This window comes from Carassius carassius, chromosome 15 (genome assembly GCF_963082965.1).
Source record: "Carassius carassius chromosome 15, fCarCar2.1, whole genome shotgun sequence".
NCBI classification, from domain to species: Eukaryota; Metazoa; Chordata; class Actinopteri; order Cypriniformes; family Cyprinidae; genus Carassius; species Carassius carassius.
The window spans coordinates 6,468,812-6,488,121 of NC_081769.1; the positions used below are offsets into that span (position 1 = coordinate 6,468,812).

General features: G+C 42.4%; 1 protein-coding gene and 1 long non-coding RNA gene across 2 annotated transcripts; one reads left to right on the forward strand and one right to left on the reverse strand.

Annotated features, from left to right (window-relative positions):
* Window positions 1–2,257: 2,257 nt before the first annotated feature.
* LOC132157660 (uncharacterized) lies at window positions 2,258–4,764 on the reverse strand. The gene is made up of 3 exons (XR_009437579.1): window positions 4,651–4,764; window positions 4,252–4,528; window positions 2,258–2,517 (listed from the first exon to the last, which is right to left on the reverse strand). It is a non-coding gene; the product is annotated as an uncharacterized LOC132157660 (long non-coding RNA).
* Window positions 4,765–5,572: 808 nt separating this feature from the next.
* Window positions 5,573–10,312, forward strand: LOC132158047 (uncharacterized). Its single transcript, XM_059567299.1, has 3 exons — window positions 5,573–5,672; window positions 6,081–6,765; window positions 9,960–10,312. The coding sequence occupies exon 2, from the start codon at window positions 6,097–6,099 to the stop codon at window positions 6,760–6,762; it is 666 nt and encodes a 221-aa protein (XP_059423282.1). The 5' UTR covers window positions 5,573–5,672; window positions 6,081–6,096; the 3' UTR covers window positions 6,763–6,765; window positions 9,960–10,312.
* Window positions 10,313–19,310: the final 8,998 nt, after the last annotated feature.

Genomic DNA, 19,310 nt, shown 5'->3' on the forward strand with positions numbered 1-19,310 from the left:
TTCACTTGCACAGACAAAAATGAAAAGCCTATATCACTCAAAGCTCAGCTTTAGGAGGGGAAGAGACAGGGCAAGATAAGAACAAATAGAAAACTAAAAACTACCACGCATTTGGTACCTCAGTGATTATAAAACCCTGCCATTTATATCTACTTATTAACAGCTAATATCCTAGTAACACGCATGTTAATAAGCAACTACTTAATAGTGAGAATTGGACCCTAAAGTGTTACTTTTTTTAAATCATACACTCATTGGGGGCTGAGCTCCCCTAAAATGAAAATCCTAGAATCGCCCCTGCTGGTCACGTAATGTATACTTTTATTGTGTGTGCTGTTAGGATTGCCTCAGCTCCTCTTCACAGCAAATATCAATTGAATATTGTTTCATGTTAAAATTATTAATGTTTAATCTATTTAAAACGTTTTAGGTAATTCATTCTAAATGTATTTTTGTTCTTTTGTTGCACACAAGTATGGTAATGAAGTATGTGTATTTTATTATAAGTATACAACCTCTGGAATTAAATGCGTCTATGGAATAACCATCTACATCTGGCATTTACATGTCGTTGACGTATACCGCTGAACCTTCAAATGCAGCTAAAGCCACAAGCAAGAGTCATGGTATGTGTTTTTGTTTTTTAAAGTTTTGAAGTAGAACTGATAAACACAACACATTTTTGAGATGTAGGCTAGCACTGAAGTAGTGGAGTACACAACTAGCTTCAACTGAAAGTGTTGACATGTTGCTTCTATTCGTTTTGCAGATTGGAAAATTGAACCAGATAAAAATAAAGCAGCATCCTTATACACTAAGGAAATAATTTGCCAACATGACTGGAAAATCCCTCTTGATGACCATGGATGTGAGAATGGACAAGGAAGATCAAGACAGAGAACTTGTTGCATTCTACAAACAAAACGGCATAGAATGGGCATGCCCTGTGAAGTGCAAACTTCAAGGTGGTATTAAACAAGTATAAATGCATTTGTTCAGTGGCATACTTAGCTGGTTTTATTGGCCATTTTCTTTTCTTTTTGGACTGTTGATTTTAATCTGTTACATTCAGGGGATGCTGCCATTGGTGAAGGTGTGACAGAGGCTTCAGCATAGTTTCAATTTTAACATGGGTATATTAACTATTTTTATGGAACATTGACTGGCATTTTGTTTCATCTTTGAATACACAATGTTAATTTAAGCCCATTATTTTAAACCAGGAAATACTGCAAGGACCTGTCTCTTTGAAGGTGAACCAGGCCATCTTGTTCCATCATCTTCACAATTTCTCATAGAGTTTAAAAAAAGTTAATTTCATTAATTCAATTTAAAAGGTGAAACTAATTATATACTCATTACATGCAATTTCTCAAGTTTCACCTGTGTGTATATAAATCTCAAAAAACTGTTTATGTGTGTGTGTGTGTGTGTGTGTATATATATATATATATATATATATATATATATATATATATTAAAAAAAATGCAGACCTGTTGCAACAGAAATATGTAATTGTTTCCAGATGCTGCTACAATGTATCTGCTGGCCCTCGGATAGCAGTGTGAATGATGATGACAACGAAGACTGTTCGCTAGAAGATAGATGTCGCATCTTGTGGTATTTGCGTCACTTCATTGAGACGGCTATAAATGTTTTTTTTTATTTTTTTTTTTATAAAAATTAGGTTTTATAATTTGAGTAAAATAAAGCCTGTGGTAAGCTACTTGATGAAACTTTTTTGTTGAGTTTGGAACTAAATTTTGGTGAGTAATTAATTGTTGATTTTGTTTTATTTAGCATCCAGTTTTGGCTTGGGTGGGAAGTGCCAGAAGGAAAGATGGTAGTGGAAGTGGTTAACTCTGAGATGCCGAGGTCCTCCACTTTTTTCAATGTGCTACGCCTCCCAGCCCACTACATGGATTTCAGCAATTTTAAGGATGATCTCCTTATGTGCATTGGCACTTCAGAATATGGTTTTGGCCTTGTTTAGATCTGTGAACTCCAAAACTGTAATAGTAACACCAGATCTATATATTAGATTACATTACCAAAGTTTGTCCTGTTTTTTGGACATACACATGTAATCTTGTTGTTTAATTATCCACCAAATTCAAATTGTTTCAGCAGTTAAACTAATACGTTCATGTATTATTGCGGTTTTATTTTGGAAAAGGGCAAAAAAAAAAAAAAGCAACAGGTTACAACATACCTGCTGGAAAGCAATTTAGCAATCCATACTTCTATGTAATCTTATGGTTTAATTATCCACCAAATTAATTCAAGTTGTTTCAGCAGTTAATGTGTCATTACTCAAGTGCTTGGCAAAACTGGACTGCAGCCATGAACATGTCTATCCCATAGGATTGTGATGGTGACCTAGGATCCACTGTGTCCTTCAGTGCAGTAAGTTGCTCAGGTGTAAGTGGACATTGTACAGTAGGAACGTTAACACCAACACTTTCATCAGGAGGCAGTCAACTGCTTTCCCAATCAATCTCGGCAATGTTCATTTCCTTGGTATACAAAAGACATTATATATAATTATATATAATAATTATATATATAATGATATACTTCCTCTACAGTCAGAAATCTGGGTGTTATATTAGAGAGCAATTTGTCTTTTGAAAATCATATTTCCAATGTTACAAAAACTGCATTCTTCCATCTTAGAAACATTGCCAAGCTACGAAACATGTTATCTGTTTCTGATGCAGAAAAGCTAGTTCATGCATTCATGACCTCTAGACTGGACTATTGTAATGCACTTCTAGGTGGTTGTCCTGCTTCGTCAATAAACAAGCTACAGGTAGTCCAAAATGCAGCAGCTAGAGTCCTTACGAGGTCAAGAAAATATGATCATATTACCCCAATTTTGCAGTCTGTGCACTGGCTACCTATTAAGTTCTGTATCAGTTACAAATTATCATTACTTACCTATAAGGCCCTAAATGGTTTAGCTCCTGCGTACCTAACTAGCCTTCTACCACGCTACAACCCATCACGCACCCTAAGGTCACAAAATGCTGGACTTTTGGTAGTTCCTAGGATAGCAAAGTCCACTAAAGGAGGTAGAGCTTTCTCACATTTGGCTACCAAACTCTGGAATAGCCTTCCTGATAATGTTCGGGGTTCAGACACACTCTCTCTGTTTAAATCTAGATTAAAAACGCATCTCTTTCGCCAAGCATTCAAATAATGTATCTCTTAAATTGTGAGTGTAGTTGCATCTGATCAAATGTGCATTCTTATTCTTTAGCTTGGGTTAAACTAATTAATTTTACTCTGTTGGATCAGCAGCTATGCTAATGATGTCTCTATTTGTTTCTATGTTTTGCCGACTAGAACTACACAAGCTCCAGTCTGGATCCAGAACACCTGAGAAGAGATGATGCTGACCCTATGAGGACCTCAGATTATGCTAACCCTGAATCAAAAAACAGAACTAACAATTATTGCTGATGATGCTGACCCTCAGAGGACCCCAGATGATGCTAACCCTGAATCAAAAAACAGAACTAACAATTATTGCTACATGTGTGACTGCATCATATAATAATTATTAATTAATAATATTAATAATGTTCATCGTCTAGCTGACTACGTCTTGTATTAATTTTTTCAAAAAATCCTGTCAAACGTGCACAAACTGACAGTCACCACCATAAGCTACTACTAAATATTGTAGAAACATAATTTTCTGTAAAGTTGCTTTGTAACGATTTGTATTGTAAAAAGTGCTATACAAATAAACTTGAATTGAATTGAATTGAATATATATATATATATATATATATATAATTATATATATATATATATATATAATTATATATATATATATGAAGATTTCAGATGCAAAAGATGATCATTTTGATCAAGCTGGTATATTTAGGTTCAGTAATTTCACTTAAATGACAATAGGTAATTTGCATTGCCATTTAAGTGAAATTACTGAACTTAAATATACAAGCTTGATCAAAATGATCATTCTAGAAGAAAACTTCAGATCGCACTTAAGAGACTTTTGTATCTGAACTCTTCATATATATATTTTAAAATGCATCTATAAATGGTATACATTCTCAGTTCCTATAATAGTTCCAAATATTACATTTACATGATTACTAGAATGCTAATTACCGGTAGGTGTTTAAATGCCACTGAATTAATATTTGAATTCTCATGACCCCTGTAATTTTTCTAAAAAAAAAAATAATGTGAACATGGCTGTACATTTGCATAAATACCTCTTCGTTTGGGGGATCATCAACTTGATATTGAATTTGACCCAATTCCCAGAGCTGGTTTGGAGACATGCTAAGTTCTGTTCTCAAAGGGTGATAATCCCAACCATCTCGGAAAAAGTTTAGATCATCTTGTAGCCTTGGCAGGAATGTGTAGTGGCAACAGAAGAGATGTGTTTGGTCTGCAATATTAAGGTAGTTGTCCTCCTCGAGATAGTGTAGCACATCATAGTACACACTGGTCACTGCAGTCCACACATCTCTCCACAGTCTCTCTATTCTATAACAAAGCATTACAAGAAAACTCATAAGCAATTAGGTGGTTCAAACAAACACTTGAAGTATAAAGCACACAGTTACATAGTAGAGATATCTCTGCCACATAGTACTTTCTTTAAATACCTTTGGTTGTGGACACTTTTTCCTGAAATGAAACTGCTTCTCCCTGTGCCACGAATTGTGAACATTAAACGTGCAATGTCCACATTCTCAACTCCATGGTCCCCTCTGACCCTGTAATGTTACAAAGTTGGTCAAGGCAATGTTTTAATACTTAACCCAGTCCTCATTTCCAAAGGTTAATTTAATGTTCCTGGTGAAAATGATGCATAAAAACAATGAATAGTTGTTGTTAAATGTGTGCATTGGACAACATTTGACATTAACATGACTACACCATACTTCTGTAAGGAATAATTGACGACAGGCCGTTGAATTATTAGAAAAATAATGCACACCAGAGGTGTAACTGCCACTCCACTTCGTGACTGCATTACCACCTTGAGTGTGCATTATTTTACTAATAATGCAACTGCCTGATGTCAATTATTCAGCTTATACAATAGTTACCACAACTTACCACACCTTGAAACACTGTTCATATAATGCATTTCAAGACATTTGTAAAGTTTTAGTATGTAGGACTAATTTCTTACGCATCTAATCCCATGCCCCCGTTGCTAATTCCAAAACGTCATTTTAGAGATACTGTAGTAACGGAGGTTTGAGCCACTGATAGCAGTCTAATGCTGGGACACACTTAATGACTAGATGACACATTCTCTGACTGTTTCCATTAACGACTGCAGAAGATTTTGAACACAGCTTTAAACATAGACTGAACGCGCTGAACACTCGTTTGGGAATGATCAGTCATAAGTATCAAATTACATTCATAACCAGCCTTACAGTAAGTGTGTCCCCGGCTTTAAGCATCTATTAATGCAGTTATTAGAGTACAAGAGAGATGTTGCAATGAGACAGAAATACTATTATTTATTTATTCAATTCAGCAGACTTTACGTCACTTCCTGTTTGTTGTTGGCGGCTGTACCGCGTTTGAGCTCCGTCACTATATTCTTTTCATTGACTATTTTTAACTTAAAAATCAATTTTATACATCATCGTTTCCGTTTATATAACGTGTGAATATATCCTCTATTGTATTCTACAACAAAAACAATCAGAGCGCCTCGCTATCACTAGTTTTATTTTGATCTCCCGGGTCCGCTATTAGATTTTAGCCCGTTAGCATCAGCAAGCATGGTTGCTGCTAACTGCGCTTACATTGCTAATACTCTATTCACACACATTACCACTGCTGTACTCACTGTTACTTGCTTTAATGGCGGATGAATGTCTCCACTCTGTGCAGCTCGAGCTCTAGGCCGTGGGGAAGCAGATTCGCGACCTGGAGGTAAGGCAGGCCCAGCTGAGAGAGAGCGGAGAGCCGCGCTGGAATCATCCCGGGCTGACGCTCACAAGTCCGGGGTAAGCATACAGCGTGCTGCTAACAGTCCCACCACGTCTACTCCGTGTGTTTCTGTGCACAGGCCCGGTGCACCCAGGATGCGATCTTCCCAGATGTCCTTCACTGCGACGCCGGGACACCACGGACCCTGGGTGCATCCACAGCGGAGGACGCGAGCCGGGTCCCGGGCGACGACTTCTCCCCCTCCTGCCTTCGAGATCTCCATCCGGAACCGCTTCGCTCCCCTCCGCGAGACAGGACGCGACGCTGTGATCATCGGAGACTCCATCGTCCGACACGTAAGTGCTACGTTAGCCGAAGGTAAAGTGCACACTCATTGTTTGCCTGGTGCTCGTGTTCTCGATGTTTCTGCGCAGATACCCGCGATCCTGAAGGGCGACGAGAGCCCCAGAGTGGTCGTGCTTCACGCCGGGGTTAACGACACCACACTGCGGCAGACGGAGACGCTGAAGAGGGACTTCAGCAGCCTGATCGAGACGGTTCGCAGCACGACGCCCGCGGCGACGATCGTCATGTCAGGACCACTGCCCACGTATCGACGAGGACACGAAAGGTTCAGTAGACTTTTTGCTTTAAATGAATGGTTGTTGTCATGGTGTAAAGAACAGAAACTGCTATTTGTTAATAACTGGAATCTTTTCTGGGAGCGTCCTAGGCTGTTTCGCGCTGATGGATTACACCCCAGCAGAATCGGAGCGGAGCTGCTCTCTGACAACATCTCCAGGACACTTCGCTCCATGTGACTAGTAAGACAATTCTCAGATAACTATTATGATGAGTTTTGTTCCACCCGCTTAAATGATAAAAGTACTTGCGCTGTAAAAACTATTAAGACTGTGTCTGTTCCCCGAATAGTGAGGTCAAAATATAATGTAGGATCTAGAAAAAATCTTATCGTAATTAAACCAGAAAAATGTAAAGTAAATGAACAAAAACTATTTTTAAAGTTTGGGCTCATAAATATTAGATCACTCACACCCAAAGCAGTTATTGTAAATGAAATTATCACAGATAATAGTTTTGATGTACTCTGCTTGACTGAAACCTGGCTAAAACCAAATGATTATTTTGGTCTAAATGAGTCCACTCCACCAAACTACTGTTATAAGCATGAGCCCCGTCAGACTGGTCAAGAAGGAGGTGTTGCAACAATATATAGTGATATTCTCAATGTTACCCAGAAAACAGGATACAGGTTTAACTATTTTGAAATACTTCTGCTAAATGTTACACTGTCAGACATGCAAAAGAAGTCTAATGTATCTCTTGCTCTGGCTACTGTGTATAGACCACCAGGGCCGTATACAGAATTCCTAAAAGAATTTGCAGATTTCCTCTCAGACCTTCTAGTTACAGTTGATAAGGCGCTAATCATGGGAGATTTTAATATTCACGTTGATAATGCAAATGATACATTAGGACTTGCGTTTACTGACCAAATAAACTCCTTTGGAGTCAAGCAAAATGTCACCGGGCCCACTCATCGTTTTAATCATACACTAGATTTAATTATATCCCATGGAATCGATCTTACTGCTATGGATATTGTACCCCAAAGTGATGATATTACAGACCATTTCCTTGTATCGTGCATGCTGCGTATAACTGATATTAACTATATGTCTCAGTGATACCGTCTGGGCAGAACTATTGTTCCAGCCACCAAAGAAAGATTCGCAAATAACCTCCCTGATCTATCTCAACTGCTATTTGTACCCAAAAATACACATGAATTAGACGAAATTACTGACAACACGGGCACTATTTTCTCTAATACATTAGAAGCTGTTGCCCCCATCAAATTGAAAAATGTTAGAGAAAAACGTACTGTACCATGGTATAACAGTAATACTCACTCTCTCAAGAAAGTAACTCGTAGTCTTGAACGAAAATGGAGAAAAACTAACTTGGAAGTTTTTAGAATTGCATGGAAAAACAGTATGTCCAGCTATAGACAGGCTCTAAAAACTGCTAGGGCAGAGCATATACACAAACTCATTGAAAATGACCAAAACAATCCAAGGTTTTTATTTAGCACAGTGGCTAAGTTAACAAATTACCAGACGCCACCTGATTCAAATATTCCACCAACGTTAAATAGTAATGACTTTATGAATTTTTTCACTGATAAAATAGATAACATTAGAAATACAATAGCGAATGTAGATTCTACAGCGTCTAACACTTCAGTTTCATCCATCGCACCCAAAGATAAACTGCAGTGCTTTACAAATATAGGAAAGGAAGAGCTAAATAAACTTATCACTGTATCTAAACCAACAACATGTTTATTAGATCCTGTACCCACTAAATTACTGAAAGAGCTGTTACCTGTAGCCGAAGAACCGCTTCTCAATATCATTAACTCGTCGTTATCTTTAAGTCACGTCCCAAAACCATTCAAGCTGGCGGTTATCAAGCCTCTTATTAAGAAACCAAAACTAGATCCTAGTGTACTGGCAAATTATAGGCCTATTTCAAATCTTCCATTTATGTCTAAAATTTTAGAAAAAGTTGTGTCTGCTCAATTGAGCACCTTCCTGCATAAAAATGATCTGTATGAAGAATTTCAGTCAGGTTTCAGGCCCCACCATAGCACAGAAACTGCACTTGTTAAAATTACAAATGACCTGCTCCTTGCGTCAGATCAAGGCTGCATCTCATTTCTAGTCTTACTTGATCTTAGTGCTGCGTTCGACACCATAGATCATGACATACTCATAGATCGATTACAAAACTATACAGGTATTCAAGGGCAGGCTCTAAGATGGTTTAGATCCTACCTGTCCGATCGCTACCATTTTGTTTACTTAAATGGGGTGTCATCTCATTTATCATCAGTAAAATATGGAGTGCCACAAGGATCCATCCTAGGTCCCCTTCTATTTTCAATATACATGTTGCCCCTTGGTAATATTATTAGAAAATACGGAATTAGCTTCCACTGTTATGCTGATGATACTCAGCTATATATCTCAACGAGACCAGATGAAACTTCCCAATTATCTAAGCTAACAGAGTGTGTTAAAAATGTAAAAGATTGGATGACAAATAATTTTCTCCAATTAAATTCTGATAAGACAGAGATATTAATTATTGGACCAAAAAACACTACACAGAATCTTGTAGATTACAATCTGCAACTAGACGGATGTACTGTTACTTCCTCTACAGTCAAAAATCTGGGTGTTATATTAGACAGCAATTTGTCTTTTGAAAATCATATTTCCAATGTTACAAAAACTGCATTCTTCCATCTTAGAAACATTGCCAAGCTACGAAACATGTTAACTGTTTCTGATGCAGAAAAGCTAGTTCATGCATTCATGACCTCTAGACTGGACTATTGTAATGCACTTCTAGGCGGTTGTCCTGCTTCGTCAATAAACAAGCTACAGGTAGTCCAAAATGCAGCAGCTAGAGTCCTTACGAGGTCAAGAAAATATGATCATTTTACCCCAATTTTACAGTCTGTGCACTGGCTACCTATAAAGTTCCGTATCAGTTACAAATTATCATTACTTACCTATAAGGCCCTAAATGGTTTAGCTCCTGCGTACCTAACTAGCCTTCTACCACGCTACAACCCATCACGCACCCTAAGGTCACAAAACGCTGGACTTTTGGTAGTTCCTAGGATAGCAAAGTCCACTAAAGGAGGTAGAGCTTTCTCACATTTGGCTCCCAAACTCTGGAATAGCCTTCCTGATAATGTTCGGGGTTCAGACACACTCTCTCTGTTTAAATCTAGATTAAAAACACATCTCTTTCGCCAAGCATACGAATAATGTATCTTTTAAATTGTGAGTGTAGTTGCATCCGATCAAATGTGCATTTTTATTCATTAGCTTGGGTTAAACTAATTTTACTTTGTTGGATCAGCAGCTATGCTAATGATGTCTCTATTTTGTTTCTATGTTTTGCCACGGGATGTAACTAGGATTTACACAAGCTCCAGTCTGGATCCAGAACATCTGAGAAGAGATGATGCTGACCCTCAGAGGACCCTAAGAGATGATCCTAACCTTGAATCAACAAACAGAACTAACAATTATTGCTACATGTGTGACTGCATCATATAATAACTATTAATTAATTAATAATATTGATAGTTCATCGTCTAGCTGACTACGTCTTGTATTATTATTATTATTTTTTATTTTTTCTAAAATCCTGTCAAATGTGCACAAACTACTTAGCTGCTACTAAATATTGTAGAAACATAATTTTCTGTAAAGTTGCTTTGTAACGATTTGTATTGTAAAAAGCGCTATACAAATAAACTTGAATTGAATTGAATTTTAATAAGTTTAATCTTTTTTTCTATTATTGACAGGTGACAGTAAACTAGCTTTGAAACACAAAACCCTTTTAACAAGTAGGCCTATTAATATTTTTTTATTTTTTATATTATCTGCATTAAAAACCTGTGCTGCAGGAATATCCATCTAATTAGCCCATATTCCGTTTAATTTTCTATTGATTACAGATAGGACTATATACTTTATTTACTTTAAATGCATGTTTCCATTGATTGTGAAGCTAGACATTGAAAATTGCAGATCAATCGTATGGGAGCATGCATGGTTTTTCTTGTTATGAATTGTATCCTATTTTCCATTATTACAGTTAACTACGCAAAGTGATATGGAACTGTAATGCAGTCAAGACCTGTGGTTGTATTGAGTGATGACTGATGAGCAACGTGCTGCTGCTTGATTAAATAAAAAAAAAAAAAAGACAAAAAAAGCATCTTTACAGATGAAACTGACCTGAAACCCTGAACAGGAGTTCTGCTTCTCTGCTCCAGCAGTTCACTCTATTCTCTCTCTCTCTCTCTCTCTCTCTCTCTCTCTCTCTCTCTCTCTCATTGATTACTCTGGGTCTAATCCAAACCGTTTGGCGGAGGCGCGGAGAGCGCGCGAGTCATGACAATTCATGACTTATTAAAGATTTAATTATCAAATGGCGGATTCGCAAATGATCGCTTTAGTACATTCGTCAGGCAATTATACAATAATGAAATTAAATAGTGGGGCAAAATCGGCTGCCAGGCCACCGGGAATTGTCCCGGTTCTCCCGGTGTCCAGTCCGCGCCTGATTTCCACAGACACGCAGAATGTGCAAGTCATATATTGCATTTTTGGGGCTTTATATTCACAGACACTAGTCGATGTCATGTTTTGATTCAAGTGTACTGACCTACTTTTAATTTAGTCATCCAAAATGTGGCATATTCCGTCCGCGTTAGGCATTCCGTTTTTAAGACTGGATTCTACGAACCAGACTGTATTTCCGCATCCCGGGAATTATTAGGGCGGTATGTCTCAGAATTGTCAGTGCAATTTGGGAAAGAAATCAGTTAAATCTGTATGTGGATGTGTGTAAATATTCAAATGTAATCCCCTTTGTAATCGCAAAAAAAAATTCATAAGTAACTGTAATTTAATTACTCATTTTTTCTTAGTAACTGTAACTAATTACAGTTACAATAATTTTGTAATTAAATTACGTAACGCCGTTACATGTAACTAGTTACTCCCCAACACTGAATAAGTCTACATAATGCAAATGTCCTTTCCATATTAAAGTCTTCTCTACTGACTGATGACTGACTCAGTAATAAAGACTGTCTTTGTCGCCATCTAACATTACAGGCGAAATATTTTAACTTCTGCTGCTGCTCACAGACAGGGACTATTTTTTTTCCAGCGGAAGGTTGGCTTTTGGTGATTTTACTTCATGAAAGTTGCACTAATACAATTTATATTGAGTGGTTCCCTTTCGAGAGTACTCTCGTACTGCGTAAGCTAGCTTACGCTATGGGAAAAGGTCCCCTTTTCTCGAGAATATGAAGCCAAAAATTATCCTTAATTTTTAAATAATGTAAAACGCAGTGCTGCAGCACAGCAGACCCAAGCGATGCGGCTCGCGCGCTTATTGGCTGTGCTGCGGCAACTGCAGCAACCTATGGTGAGGCGGCGGAGAGTAACGAACCAATGGGGGCGCTTCGCGCCCATTGGACGTCAGAGCGCGCCAAAATAGGCGTGGCTGGAACTATATAAGCCACCGCTTCACCATAGGGATCAGATTTCATCTCCTTCAGCGATCTCACCTGCACTTCGCTGTCTTCTCCGGAGAAGCCTCTACACGCCGTCGAAAAGCCTCTCAGCGGGATAGCACTGCAACGCAGATCTGAGGACGCCGGCTCGTGCTTCATCTCGACGCCGCCTTCAGCACTCGCTTCCTGCTGCGCCATCCGGCGTGACTATATCCTTTTCAAAGCTAGTGTGTTTGCCGCTGCATCAAATTTTTTTCCTCCAGAATTCGAGGCGTTGTTTCAAATGCCTCGGGCCTGCGCTTCCTGCCGAGGCCCTCTGCCCAGCGAGGACCGCCACATCATCTGTGTCTCCTGCCTGGGCCGCGAGCATGCTGAGAGCGCACTCTTCAAGGGCGGCTGCCCTGAGTGCGACGACATGGCTATATCGACCCTGCGGGCTCGATTAGCTCAAACCAGCCACGATGCTCCACCCGCTCCGCCTCTTCTCTCTCAAGTGCCGCGTAAGAAACGCCGCGATCAGAGAATGCCTGAGCATACTGTTACACGCGAGCTCATGCCGGAACACTCCCCGCGTGCCTCGCCCGCTCTCGCTCCTTCGCCTGTCCTCTTCGTGGACGAGCAGCGCCAGTCCCTGCTCACCAGCGCCCCCTTCTCCTTCAGAGCGCCTGAGGCGGAAGAGGACACACGACAGCCTTTCCTTGCCGCGTCCAGTAGTGAGGAATGGTCGGGCTCCATTGCGGACCCCCCCCCCTCTACAGCACCCAGCTGCACCGGACAACGCGCCGATATCGACGCGGAGCTTACTCGCGTGTTTACAAGGGCTGTCAGCGACCTTCAGCTCGACTGGTCTCCTCCAGACGAGCCCGCTAAAAGCAGGCTGGATGAATGGTTCCTGCAGGGGCGCCCTTCGGCCCCTCCGCAAAGAAACGCCCCCTTCTTCCCGGAAGTTCACAATGAACTCACGAAGTCGTGGAAAGCCCCATTCTCCGCACGCTTGAAGACTTCTGTCTCGTCAGCGGCGCCCGAGACCACGGTTACGAGAGCCTCCCCCCTCTCGAGGAGGCTATTGCTGCACACCTCTGCCCGCCCTCAGCCGCTGGATGGCGGTCGAAGCCTGTGCATCCATCCAAGCCGTGCCGCACCACCTCAGCTCTCGCTGGCCGAGCTTACACCTCCGCTGGTCAAGCTGCTTCGGCTCTACACACCATGGCTGTGCTGCAGGTTTTTCAGGCCAGACTTCTCCGTAACCTAGACGAGTCTACCCCAGATACCTATGACTTTAAAGATCTCCGCAGCGCTACTGATCTAGCCCTGCGTGCGACAAAGACCACAGCACAAGCGATCGGCCGAAGCATGGCAAGCCTCGCTGTTTTAGAGCGACACCTCTGGCTCACGCTCACGGAGATGAAAGACGCCGACAAATCCGCCTTTCTCGACTCTCCTATCTCGCCTTCCGGCCTCTTTGGCCAGTCGGTTAAGGGTTTCGCTGAACGCTTCACTGAGGCTCAGAAAACGTCGCAGGCAATGAGACACTTCCTGCCGAAACGCTCTAGCTCTGCTGCGGGACGCCGTAGAAATGCACCGCCCCCTCAGACCTCGAAGCCATCGCAGCCAGACTTACAGTCTCGCCCAGCGACCAAAACCCAGCACCGCTCTCGCTCTACGAGCCGCAAACCGCCAGAGAGACGGGGACCTCGGCCCAGGATTGTGCTGAACCCCGAGCCTCCGAAGCCCTCCTGACCTTCGGGCTGAAAAGACCGTGGTTAAGTCCCGCTGCGGCCGGACCACCACACAAGAAACCTCACATGCTTCCTCCAATCCCCTCACTAAAGGCGGTTGGAGATGTCTATACTGCAGTAAACGAGCCTGTTACAATGCAAGCACGCCTGCACACAAACACCGTTTTCACGGCGACCTCAATAAAGCACAAAAAGAGCTTTTTCTATGTAGGCAGTGTGCCCACTACACAGTACGCACCCCTACATGTATACACACTCCCCCAAGTGTCACAAAGACTCACTCGGGTCTCCTTTCATGCCCACCTTCCCGCTCGCGCCGGAGGTGCTCTAAATGTAGCGCGCGTGCCCACTTCTCAGTGCGCAACCCTACAAATAAGCGCTGTCACCACAGTGTCACAAGCACAGCATACTCGAGCTACTGGTCCCCTCATAACAGGCGGCCAGTGCCCGAAACACATTCAACCCATAGCCGCACGAGCCGCTGCATGGCAGGCCATCCCCGGCATATCAGATTGGGTTTTGAATATAATAAAACGAGGTTACTCGCTCGAGTTCGCTCGCAGACCGCCGCGCTTTCGCGCCGTGGTCGAAACGAAAGTGAAAAGCGAAATGACACACGTCCTTCGCGCCGAACTGATAAACCTTCTTGCAAAAGGGGCGATAGAAACTGTCCCCCCTGCGCAGCGCGAGTCAGGCTTTTACAGCCGCTACTTCCTCGTACCAAAAAAGGATGGCGGTCTCAGACCCATCCTAGATCTCAGACGTTTGAACAAAGCGCTTATGACGCGATCGTTCAAAATGTTAACTACCAAACAAATACTCGCGCAAATTCGCCCGAGGGATTGGTTTTTCTCAGTGGATCTGTAAGACGCTTACTTTCACATTCAAATAGCACCCCATCACAGGCCATTCTTGAGATTCGCCTTCGAGGGGCAGACTTATCAGTACATGGTTCTTCCATTCGGCCTCTCCGTAGCGCCCCGTACGTTTACACGGTGCATGGATGCCGCTCTCGCACCCCTGAGAATGCGGGGAGTGCGAGTATTGAACTACCTCGACGACTGGCTAGTTTTAGCCCATTCCGAGGAACTACTGACGACACACAGATCCTGGATCCTCAGCCATTTAGAATGCCTGGGTCTCACGATCAACACTGTCAAGAGCGCTCTGTCTCCCAGCCAGAGGATTTCCTTTTTGGGGATAGACATAGACTCTGTGACATGTACAGCGCGTCTGACGTCACAGCGCGCTCTCACTATTCAGCATTTAGCCGTGTCGTTCAAAGCCGGGTCTCTTTACCCGCTCAAACAATTTCAGGAAATGCTAGGTCTGATGGCATCAGCCTCTGCGGTTCTCAAACTGGGCCTGCTGCGCATGCGCCCACTACAGCGCTGGCTGAGAGACCGTGTTCCAGCGCGCGCCTGGATTTCCGGCCGCGCGCGCATCAGGGTGACCCACGGCTGCATCGCAGCTCTGGCCCCTTGGAAAATAGCCAACTGGTATCAGTTAGGAGTAAGCACGGGCGCTGTCTCGAAATGGAAAGTAGTCTCGACAGATGCATCCAACCTCGGTTGGGGCGCCCTGTACGAGGGCAGGTCTGCCTCCGGCCTCTGGTCGAGCCCGGAGCGACTGTTACACATAAATTGTCTGGAGATGATAGCGGTCAAACTATCCCTGAAAGCTTTCCTCCCATTTTTAAAGGGCCACCACGTTCTGGTCAGATCAGACAGCATGTCAGTGGTGGCCTACATAAATCGCCAGGGTGGTGTCAGGTCAGAAACCTTGCACACCCTGACCGAGCGTCTTCTGACATGGGCACATTACAATCTGCGCTCGCTAAAGGCAGCGCATGTACCTGGCATCCTGAACCGGGGCCCGGACATGCTTTCCAGGGCGAATGTTCCCCCTGGGGAGTGGTCTCTTCACCCACAGACGGTTCAGTTGATGTGGAGCATCTTCGGCAGGGCAGAGGTCGACCTCTTCGCCTCAGAAGACAACGCTCATTGCCCAATATATTTTTCAAAGAGCATGGACGCGCTGGCCCTCGATTGGCCCAGACGCCCGCTTTATGCCTTCCCACCGGTCGCGATGCTACCGCAGGTCATCGATCGGGTCAGGAAGAGCAGATGTGCTATGCTGCTAGTAGCCCCACTCTGGACGACCCAACCTTGGTTCTCCGAGCTGATGCAGCTGTCCAGTACAGCCCCATGGCCAATACCGCTGCGGAAAGATCTCCTCACGCAGCTGAGGGGCGCGCTCTGGCATCCCCACCCCGAACTTTGGGACCTTCATGTATGGCCCCTCAACGGGTACCCAAGAACCTCCCTGAGGGAGTGTTAAAGACCATTACGGAAGCCAGAGCGCCCTCAACCAGGCGCCTATACGCGCAGAAATGGTCAGTGTTCTCCACCTGGTGCGGGACACGGAACCTAGACCCTCACTTATGTGACGTGTCGGAGATACTCTCCTTCCTACAGGAGCGTTTAGATGCGGGCAGATCCCCGTCTACGCTCAAAGTGTATGTGGCAGCCATTGCAGCTTCTCATGCTCCGGTGGCCGGCCTATCACTGGGAAAAAACGAACTGGTCATTCGTTTCCTTAAGGGAGCTCGTCGGATGAACCCTCCCCGACCCCCTTCAATCCCTTCCTGGGACCTGTCTACGGTCCTAGAGGCCTTAAAGGGCCCCCCTTTTGAACCGCTTCAGTCTGTCGATATGAAGCTTCTTTCGTTCAAAACCGCTTTTCTACTGGCTCTGGCCTCAGTCAAGCGAGTGGGGGATTTACATGCGCTATCTGTAAGCGCTGACTGTCTCGAGTTTGGGCCTAATGACTCCAGAGTCATTCTCAGACCAAGACACGGCTATGTCCCCAAGTTGCTCTCAACACCGTTCAGAGCGCAGGTCATCTCGCTGTCAGCCCTTTCCTCGCAAAGCGACGAAAGCAACGCGAGCTTCATCTGCCCCGTCAGGGCTCTTAAAACCTATATTGCGCGCTCCGCCTTATTCAGGAGGTCGGACCAGCTCTTCATATGCTTTGGTGGGCGCACCCGAGGTCTCGCCACCACGAAGCAAAGCCTATCGCGATGGATAGTAGACACTATCTCGCTGGCTTACAAATCTAAGGGCCTTCACTGCCCGTTCGGCATCAGAGCCCATTCCACCCGAGGTATGGCCTCGTCATGGGCGTGGTCCTGCGGGATACCACTGGATGATATCTGTGCGGCGGCAGGCTGGGCCTCTCCGTCCACATTTATTAGATTCTATAATCTGCAAGTCCCTGCCCTGCAGGCCAGGGTACTTTCTATATAGACGTGCTAAGCCTTATCACGTCCCCCTTTTTTTCGTTCTCTATATAAAGCTCACTAAGGTTGGCTGTTGGGACTGGGATTTCTCCTGCTATAAAGCCCCGAGCTCTCGCCTCGGGCTGTGACAGGTCGAAGTTCCCGAGCACGCACGGCGTTTTACATTGTGTTCCCATAGCGTAAGCTAGCTTACGCAGTACGAGAGTACTCTCGAAAGGGAACGTACTCGGTTACTAACGTAACCTCGGTTCCCTGAGATGAGGGAACGAGCACACGGATTCCCCATCCTATTTCTGACCTAGTCCCAGCTCTTTGCAACAGTTGCATCAAGCACTGTGTTGCGTCGTGCCACTCGCACCCTGTCTGTGTAACTTAGGCCTAGTAGACACGGTGGCGTTCTAATCAATTTTACACAAAATATATACTTTAAAACAAACACCAGAGACCGCTTAGAATGTCTCACGTGCTGAGAACGCTAACCTAACATATAAACACAAAAACATTCATGTTTAAGAATCACTCCCCAATTGGCCAAAATGCTCTCTTCGACTTTTCTGAGATCATCTACTCTTCCCTATGGATGACCTGTGACCTACTTTCTGTAAGATCTGAATTTTTGAGTTTGAATTTTTGACATTGAATTTTAGAAAACTGAATTTGAAGTTCCGAATTTCTTCATCTTGAAAACTTGAATCTGATTTTTTTTAAATGAATATTTGCAGTACAAGAATTCAGAACAAAAAAACTAGCTGTTTGAAAATACATGTCTATAAAATTCAGCCATAAAAACATTTCAGTTTGTTAAATTTCAAATGTTCAATATTCGTTTAAAAAAATCAAATTCGGAACTATTTAAACTACCACCTGAAATTCAATTTTGTTAGATTACACTTGCAAATAATACAAATTTACACAATTCAAATTCAAATCATTTTGTCATAATAATAGCTCCATAGTTGGTTTATTTATTTATTTATTTTTACTATAGAACATTTTACAGAAGGGAGTAATTTGTTTACAAAGGTTTTCTAGTGCTGTTTTTGACATAAGTTTGCATTTAGATAATTTTATTATAATGTCATATTTGCTTGTATTCTGCACAGTTCACCTTACAGCAAAACAGTGATTTGTGTTGTTTCTACTTTAATGCTTCAGTTTTAAATAATAAATACCCTTTTCCAACAATCTGTTTCAATTAGTAATATATCACTATCCTATTGACATTGTAAAACGGATCTAGTAAAATATGACGTTTACAAATACATTTTTTATGTATACAAGTTTTTATTTTTCTATTTAAAAGTGTACATTGCTAATGTATTTTTGCAGAGATGGTACAATACATGTATGAATGGCCTATGTTTGGATTGATTATATGAGTTTAAGACAGTGTATTTGAATGCATTTTAGAAGGACTTCTTATTATTGAGGACACCACATCATGGTCCAGTTTAAATATGGATGTAAAGTTATTTTTGACATGAGACCATAGTCTAGACCATGTTCGATTGTTACTGTTAGAAAGAGTCTGGAGTTTGTGAGCTCTGGTGTGTTTTCATTACAAAAGGTTATATTATTGTGTAACTTCAGTTACGGACAGTGTTTGGAAATTGTTGCACTTCAGATCACACACATCAACTTTCACATGACGAAATCCTACAATCTTACATTGCTTTTTTTTTTTTTTTTTTTTTTTTACTTTTGTGCCCATCCTGCCTCACTAAAATGGAGTGTAAATTAACCAATATATATGTGAGCCAGAAAAAGAAAGGAAAAAAGTAAAGTATATAATTATTTTTTTTTTAAATCCTCAAAAAAAAAGAACAGCTAAATTTTGGAACTTTGCGCTCCCTCACGTGCCTCTCACGCATCACCCCCACTCCCAGTATTCCACAGAGAGAGAGAGAGGGTGACCAAAAATGTAACCGTACACCATAAGCATGCGGACCACAGATGCATCCGGATGTGGGAATGGACCATAAATCTACAAAAACATTCCTCAGGACTTCATTTATGGTTTTGTCACAGGTCGGACATCTAAAAAAAATTGTACAAACAACTTATTTCCTTGCTAAAACTCAAAGGTTGATGTCGGAATTTCACGCATGCCGATTTTCGTATCTGGAAATTATTGTGAGGTCAGAGGTCGCATATGATTAAGATGTCACGAAATGTCTTAAAGGTCAAAGT

Coding starts and splice junctions, on each gene's coding strand:
- LOC132158047 (XM_059567299.1), top strand. CDS start 6,097: ATGCGATCTTCCCAGATGTCCTTCACTGCGACGCCGGGACACCACGGA.